Consider the following 8,964-nt stretch of genomic DNA (forward strand, 5'->3'; position numbering starts at 1 on the left):
TATGATTCAAATTGTCCGCCATTTCTTTTTTCGTAACTACAATTCAATTCTTTGCTTGCGCGATGCGAGTAAACCTGTTTAACCGGTACTCTACAGTACAAATACAGCGTGATATATGTAGTCGTCTATGGCGTTATTTGTACTCTACGAAGTGTAGTTGGATAATAAGTGTCTTTATTGCTCAAAAGATAAAATTACATATCTTATGTTACATTGAAATATAGCAGTAATGGGGGGCTGTTTACATACTGTAAGTATGCCTCTAAATAAGATTCATATATAAATGGAAATAAATGCAAAAAATAAAGTGGAAAATGTACACTATTTACGGAACTACATTATACTTAAAAATAATTCTATTGAAAAATGTATTCTTAAAACGGTCCGTGTTAATGGCTGGCATAGCGTAAGATTTATCCCTTGAGTTGTATCTTGTAGTCTTGGTCTCAGGGAAATTCGCTCCAAGAGGGTGGTTCGGGATGCCGAAAACCTTGCTATGAAATTCTGTGATCCTGCACTTTTTGAAGTAACTCATGTATCTCTAATCTTTTAGATGTATATCTGCGTTTAAAACATCGGTCTTAAAACTGCTGGGCTACAGTGAGATCTGACTGAGAGGCCCCACACACAGATACAGCATGAGTAATATTAGGTAAAACTATGGATGAGAATAAATGATCTACCTCTGCTTGGCTACAGCATTCTTTTCGCAGACATCTGACGATAAATAAGCATTTGTTAGCTTTACATAACTTTTCTTTAAGGTGAGAGCTGAATTTGCAATTCGGCTGAAATGTGAGGCCAAGAATGATTATTTCACTAGTCTATAGTATGCCTAAGATACTTTTGTAGGTATCGGCAGTGTATCCTTTTTTACACATAATAAGCTCTTTACATTTTGTTGAGTTTGACTTCATTCTATTTTGGCCCGCCCACCGCACAAACTGATTTATTAATTCTGTCGAGTGATCTATATCACGAAATACCGGAGCAATAATCGTGCAGTCATCAGCATATTTAAAACCAAGTGTCTCATTCCCTAATTTGATCTACAGGTCGTTAAGGAATACACGGTCCTGAAACGCTACCCTGGATTGCGCCTTTGTTTACAGTTTTCCAATCACAAACGGAACTGCCGAAAATAACTCTCTGTTTTCTATCTCGCTAAAAACCTAACTACCAGTTTATAATATACGGGTTAGCAGGTCATCTTCCTCAGAACTTCGCATAACATTAACGTATTGGCGACAGGAAGCTATCTCATTAAATCGTGATCAGATTCCACTTTGGTGATAGGAAGGTGGTCACCCTAGAGAGGAGACTGCTTCTGGAGATTCCACGGTGAATTGAGACCTTTCTCGCTCTCCGCTTCCGCGAGAATAATGAGGTGAACAGATTGGTTAATTTAACTAAAATGTCACAAAGTATAAAGTAAAGGTATTCGACACCATTTCGACCTTTGGGTCGGCCAATTCGTCAGCAGAACAGAAAGGAACTGTGGAGATTTTGTTTTACCCCTCCCTACCAGAGTAAATATGAGTCAGTTGGTGCCACGTCACCAGAATAAACGAGAACAATGGATGGATTGTCCTTGTGCTTACTCTTTGTCCGACATACTTTGGATTTTTAGTCGCTGAAGAGACGTGATCGAGAATACACTTGTTCATTTATCCAGTATCAGAGTAAAATGGAAGTCCTGGAGCAGAAAATAAAAAATACTGTTTGCCGTATTGAAATGAAAGATAGTAAATGCTGTACATATGAAGGAACTGGATTTCTGTTCGGAAACGGCTGGGTCATGACTGCGGCTCACAACTTCCAAGACGATACAGAACGTAACAAAGGTATTCACAACTTCCTCCTAAATGCAAGCTTCAAGGTTTCCTTTCACGTTCGACATCCCGATAGTCCAGATGGAACCATGAAGAAGTACGAATTTCAAATGCAGAAGCGTACGGCGTTCGCTCACCATCTGCAACCGGGAGAAGACGCGAATTTAAAAGACAAAGATATTGCAAAGGTGAAGCTGGGAGTTCAGTATGAATATGCTAGAGAAGAAGGGGACTACAAAGAGTGGGAAAAGGAAGAGAAGGAAAAGCTAAAAGAATTAGCTGAGTTCGTAAAGCCGCTCTCTGAGGCAGTAACATCACAACCTATAACACCAGGTAGTTCTGTGTACGCTGTCTATTATCAAGCCTGCAGTAATGAAAAGAAACTCAAAGAGATTAGAGTACTTAAGTTCAGTGAAGCTAGCCAGAACGCAGAATCACTGATTCACCTCGAGAAGAAAAGATGGGTACTGCGTGCAGGAACTTCAGGCTGTCCAATTTTGGCCAAGAAAGACGGGGTTAGCGGATACACTTTAGCTGGGCTTCATTTTTCTGGTGATCCTGATTTTAAACACGGGAAAGCTTGTGCCTTGCCGTGGAATAAAAGTATTTTAGGGTACGTCCACGCGGGAACCTCTATCATCGCCCACAATGACGGTTACTTCGCGCATAAAAAGTTATCAGACTATCCAAACGCTCAAGAGGAAGCGGAGGAAAACCGTCAAGAGCTTGAGAATGCGGCAAAGGAAAACAACTTAACCATTTACTTGTTCGATGGCACAATGATCAATCCACAGCCGTCGAGCGACGAAAAGTCGTTGAGCGACGAACAGTCGTTGAACAACGAACATCCGTTATGTTGCATATGTTGCTGTCAATAGCTCCGATATGTTAAACACCTAATGCTAAAACCTATTTCACGTGTAAACTTTACCAGCCACAACTTGATGCATCAAACTTCATTCGGCAATGACGAAAAGTTTCAGCATGCTAGGTCTTATTGAACCAGGAAAAATGTGATTTTAAAGTTGAAACTTAACTCCTAACCATTGGCATCGCTTGCAAGTATACTTGCTGGAAAAGTTTCAGACTGTCTATTCCGGTATTATCATTTTCATTGTATTCATTTGAAATAAATAACACATTTTAGTACATCTTAGAGAAGGGCCTTTAAGAGGTTTCCGTTGGCTGAATAGTGCTTTAGATTGTCGTAGAGCCATGAAAGTTACCAGTAAGAATTTTTGTCGGTTATAATTCTCAGTATTTACGTATTATAGCTCACGTGTGAGTATTTGAGGTATTATTGAAGTGTAACTTTCACTGCAAGGTCGATGTTTGGAATCAACTTATAGGTGATATAGAGTGATCAGCTTTAAAACTGTAGTCTAGAGAGCCAAGGACGCATATATACACAGATTAAACTTTCTAAGATTGTTTGTATAAGAGATGGATTTGTAGTGTGAATAAATGGACAATAATTGAACAATGTTTCTCATAGTTTGTGAGGCATTCGCCAAATAAAAGTAGTGGGGAAACTGCTCAATCAAGCACTATAACTCATTATCATCATCACTCCCTCACCGTCTCCCCCTATTGTAGAAACAAAGTTGTAACGCCTGACTATTATCAATAACGGAATGAATCATTGAAGCCCATGATTTACAGATATCTATGAAGCTCTTGATCAGTGTTGTGGAACTCATCACTTATTCTATGTTTTCAAGTGAAACATGAATACTAACAAGATTTTCGAGTTGGTTTACAGTTGGGGAAACATTCAAGCGTGAAGTCACACAACACTGTACAAAGTTGAAAAGATGAGAGATGCATGCCCACCTTCATCTCGAGCTAGCTCTTGTATTTTCGGATGGGAGACATTCAAGTTTTTGACAAAATATTTCATACAAACTTAGTTTAATAAGGACGGAATTCATGATTTGTATCCGAAGCATGCGCATTAATTCATTAATAAGAGTGTTACTATCCCTTCTCAAAAGCTATGGCCCTTGATTGATATTCAAGTTATTGTAGTTCTATTTTGAATTCTCTCACAGACTCGTAAAATAGGCGCAGTCGTAGCTTTTGCTTTCACATTTGAAAATCTCGACCTTGAATTTTGAGTCATAACAAAGAGAAAATCTCACCTGCTGATGAATCTCAGAAAACGAATAACTCCCCCAATAAATCCCAATGAACTGATTTGAATTTGATTTGACTTTGAAACTGTGTGGAACTTGGGAATGCATGAGATGAAAACTGATTTATTTCTCAATTTTCTCGACCGGTCCGATGATCCTTTTTCAACTTGCCCCCGACTGTATAAGGATTAAAAACTGCCCACATTTTAGAGAACCATTCACGCTAACAGTAATTTTCTTAGAACAAGCTATCAATTGTTTTTTTGCTCTGTTCTGGTTTCAACACTCCAGCTTAAAAAAAATTAAAAAACAAGCTAACAGCTGTGATTTTTAATAAAAAAAAATATGAGGGGCCATATCTGTATTTGAAATTGACTAGACTGAATCTTGCACGAGCTAATGACGAAATAAACTCGGATTGTGGAAACAGCAGATATAAACACAGAAATTACCACGCTTTCACTCTTTCAAAGCGTCCAATAATCGGTCTCCAATCGACATTGTGATGAGAGATCTCTTCAACACGAATGTGAACCTCTCGAAGCTCTCTGAAAAATTGCTCCACGACAAAGTTATATCTGTGACTGCGACATTTCTTTTATTCCTAAAAGTAACCAACAGGGAATTTCTCTTTGCAAAATTAATATATATTCAATTAGACGGATGATGAGAAAAAAGGGGCAAATATCAACTTCCGGACACTGTTTGCTGAAAAGTAAATTCTCAGAATTTATATTATAGACATGCATGGCAGACAGCGAGGATGTTTAGTACTATGTTTCTTAGTGTGAATGAAAGAACTGAAATAGATGACATCAAACGTTTTTTTGTTTCGTTAGCATACCCCGTCAGTAAAATTTGACCAAAAGGATGGTTTGATTGATAGGTTTGATTCCCTTCCCGTTGAAAAATGATGAGAAGGACGAGTGCAGGACCAGTTTCTGAGTCGTTTGTTAGAAATCCTGAGGCTTGGGAGTTACATCTAGATGTGGGTTTGAAATTAACTTCGTATCATTTTCAAAACTTAGTTTCAAAACTCATTCAGGCTCGGTTGAAATCGAAAACAGTTCCCACGAGGATAGCAAGACCAAAGTTACTTTCCAGTTTTGTTTTCTCACACGTATTGTTTCCTAATGTTTTTCTTGTTTTCAGGAAAATTATCATCGTTAAGTTTTGTCTTCAAATATATAAGGGGGGAGGGGTAAGCTTGAGACTGGATGTATTTCCTTTTAGCAGCTGGGTATGAATATAATTAGGAAGAGGAGGTCTACAAAGAGTGGGAAAACGAAGAGAAGGAAAAGCTAAAAGAATCAGCTGAGTTCGTAAAGCCGCTCTCTGAGGCAGTAACATCACAACCTAGCAACATCAGGTAGTTCTGTGTACGCTGTCTATTATCAAGCCTGCAGTAATGAAAAGAAACTCAAAGAGATTAGAGTACTTGAGTTCAGTGAAGCTAGCCAGAACGCAGTACTGATTCGCCTTGAGAAGAAAAGAGGGGTACTGCGTGCAGGAACTTCAGGCTATCCAATTTTGGCCAAGAAGGAAAGGATTAGCGAATACACTTTAGCTGGGCTTCATTTTTCTGGTGATCCTGATTTTAGACATAGGGAAGCTTGTGCCTTGCCGTGGAATGAAAGTATGTTAGGGGTTTGTTAGTAAAACGCGTAACGGCGTAACGGCATAACGAGAAACCGCGTAACGGGATTTTTTTTAATGTTGTTAATTTTTTTTTGTATTTTTTATTATCATTATTTTTTTAAATTTTATCATTGTTTTGAGGCGTTGCATGACATGAAGTTTGCATTTGATATATTTTCGAATAACAGGCATTAAGATACGCAGATCAATTATCAACAACATTAAACTGAAAATCTTACCCCAGAAGTGAGTCCACTGTCCTTGACATCTGCATCTACAGAAGGGAAGCATTGAATCTACATCTTAGCATAAAACCTCAACTACATCCGTGAATTGAATTTGACAGCCACACGCGATCAGCAGATAAGCTTAGTATCCACTAAATACTTTTTATCTCAATCGCTACATTTAAAGATATTTTGAAGGCTCTCCTATAGTGACCACTATTAAGCGTTAGAGGTAAGCTACATTCTTAATAGAAAATATTATGTACCATCAAATTAAGTATTCAATTTTCACTTACCAGAAAGCCTTCTCTCCCCAAGGAAAATGACTTCTGCAGAAAATCGTAAACGCAAGTTGTTAGAATTAAAAAATTGCGCGCAGGACGCAAAAACTACTCAGTTACTGAAACCTGCAACCACACTAAACAAATCGTGACTGAAAAGATCGAGAGGCAAGAAAGGAAACTAACTGACTGAAAATGAAAGTCCAAACCCTACCATCATCGTACTCAACCTCTTGGAGGCGTGAGAAAGTGCGCCCGCACTTTTTAGTGTCTCCGGAAATGCGGTAACTTTGGCCAAAGGGCGGGAAAAGCTCCGCCAATCACGAATAATAATGTTCACATTCAAAAAATAATAATAATAGAGTTTCAATAAATAATAAAATAAAAAAAAGTTACAAAAAAGTAATAATAACATTTCAAAAAATCCCGTTACGTGGTTTCTTGCTACGCCGTCAGAAGCCGTCACTGGTTACGCCATTACGCGTTTTACTAACAACCATTTTAGGGTAAGTCCGCGAGGGAACCTCCATCATCACCTACAATGACGGTTACTTCGCGTCTAAAAAACTTATCTGACATTCCAAACGCTCAAGAGGAAGCGGAAACTACCGTCAAGCGCTTGCGAATGCGGCAATGGAAAACAACTTAACCATTTACTTGTCTGATGGCAAAGTGATCAACTCACAGCCGTTGATCAACGAACAGCCGTTATGTTGCATATGTTGCTGGTAATAGCTCCGACATGTTAAACACCTAATGCCAAAACCTATTTCACGTGTAAACTTTACCAGCCACAGCTTAATGCATCAAACTTCATTCGGCAATGACGAAAAGTTTCAGCATGCTAGGTCTTATTGAACCAGGAAAAATGTGATTTTGAAATTGAAACTTAACTCCTAACCATTTGATTTCATTTCCGCGCGCTGTCGTGAATCCTTTTAGCTTATCCTCAAGCCAAGATTGATAAGTAAGGTGAATGGTGCTATCCACTGGCGTAATACGTTTCCTTAACAGTTATTCGCTGGATGACGTTTCATAATCCGTTGGATAACGTTATCACGGTTATTTGAACGACTGGCCGGCACTGGTATAAAAAAAAGTCCCTAGTCGTATTTTGATTTGTGAATATGCTAAATCAAAATCATGGTTCTGAATTATAACCATCAGTATTTGTGTCACCGGTTTTGTGAGTAACCATATTCGTGATTGATGGCTCTTCTCTTTACAGAAAAACCTAGACTCCTCCTATTTCTTAACTTGCATCAAGAAATCTGACTTTAGAAACTCATTCCCAACGTGACTGCTATAAACAGGTTCGACTACTTTCATAGTTCGATGACACATTGATTTTCAAGTTTTCGAATTCACTCGCCTATTGCTTTTTAATTCAGTTAAAGTTAAAGAAAGAGTTATTACTTGAGACTTTAATTAAGGAGAAAAATATCAAATAATGCATTGGTGCTAATCCGCTAATAGTTTGGGTACATGATGATATTCGCAAATGAACGGCTTGGGTAGTCTTAATCAACCCAAGTTACACTCAAGCTTGTGGGATTTGTCAAGAACAAAAGTGACGCCATTCATTTGCTTCGTGAAGAAGAGATCCTATCACAGATAATAATATCTTGATCGACCCCCCCTCCACCCCCTTCACCCCTTCACCCCTCGACAAGGTGTTTGTCAAAGCTGGTATACCTCTGAGACCAAATGTGCCATGCGTGAGCACCTTCATATATGATTTTTCCGCTTAGCCAGCTAGTATCTTATCTCGAATAGCAGGTAACTCAGATTTTACGGTGTCCAACTCAGCCCACTTTATATCCACCAAATGTATATATATGCACATTTACTTTAAACGGTGCACGTAGCTTACAGGCATTTACAAAACGACAAAATTGTATTTAGAAGTGGACATAAACACTGATTCACGAGTTGAATTTACGAACCAAACATGACAACATACTTGATAAAAATTCCGTAACACTAAACAAAGATACAAACAAGTACACAATGCAACTAGTGAGCCACACAATTGACTTATGTGATTAGGTGGACGTTGTCCAAGGGCTATTTTGACTTCTGGGACGTTACGGAGAGATTTTGAAAAGCCAGGCGGAGGGTAAATTTGAGCACCTTCTAAATTTAGTTGCGCGTTAGTACTACGTTAACAGAAGAAATCGGGAACTTCGGGAGCGAGGTTTGATTCCCATATTCCGTAGCTCCGAATCAGACATCTTAGATATTTGTAGCCGCCGAAGAGACACGATAAAAGGTACACTTGTTTATTTATCCAAGTTCATTAAATCATTAACAGACTCCCCCTTCCCCCAATTTTTTAGGAGGGGAGGGGGCGAAATAGTTAACTTAACGAGGGCAAAAGAGATAAAATTGAAGTCATGGGGGGTTGAAAAGATCAACGCGTCAACAATTTTGTCGCCGATTGTAGGGAATCCTATATACCGGAGGGTTTATGACAGAAGTTTGCGGCATTGCATTAATCAAAATCACAACAGAATTTTCTTATAAGATTTCAGTCTTAATAGGGTCTTAATAGGACAGAGGTGACTGTGTCACCCTAACCTCGTTCCTGGTGCCCTTTCCCTTTCCACCCCCAACTAAGGGAAAAGACCCTGGGAACGGGGTTGGCGTCACATTTGTACTTGGAGCTAATACGATCATTGATGTACATGAAAATGTTGGCGGAGTTACTTCAGTCTGACAGGCTTACCCAACAAGCCATATCAAGCTTGGCCTAAGCTCCTATCACAGGCAGCTCAAGCTATCCACATTTCTTCATGTCCTCTCAACTTAAATATGGTTTCTTCTAGGCTAAATTTATATGAAGTTCGTA

At 38.9% G+C, this 8,964-nt stretch overlaps 1 protein-coding gene and 1 pseudogene across 1 annotated transcript; one reads left to right on the top strand and one right to left on the bottom strand.

Annotated features, from left to right (window-relative positions):
• Positions 1–239: 239 nt before the first annotated feature.
• On the bottom strand, positions 240–1,624 carry LOC148719423 (uncharacterized; annotated as a pseudogene).
• LOC148719424 (uncharacterized) lies at positions 1,603–3,320 on the top strand. The gene has a single exon (XM_088739879.1). The coding sequence runs from the start codon at positions 1,688–1,690 to the stop codon at positions 2,708–2,710; it is 1,023 nt and encodes a 340-aa protein (XP_088596005.1). The 5' UTR covers positions 1,603–1,687; the 3' UTR covers positions 2,711–3,320.
• Positions 3,321–8,964: the final 5,644 nt, after the last annotated feature.

The sequence above is a fragment of the Stylophora pistillata genome, chromosome 12 (genome assembly GCF_964205215.1).
Source record: "Stylophora pistillata chromosome 12, jaStyPist1.2, whole genome shotgun sequence".
Taxonomy (NCBI): Eukaryota; Metazoa; Cnidaria; class Anthozoa; order Scleractinia; family Pocilloporidae; genus Stylophora; species Stylophora pistillata.

Bases quoted from the DNA above. Each gene is read 5' to 3' on its own strand.
- LOC148719424 (XM_088739879.1), top strand. From the start codon at position 1,688: ATGGAAGTCCTGGAGCAGAAAATAAAAAATACTGTTTGCCGTATTGAA.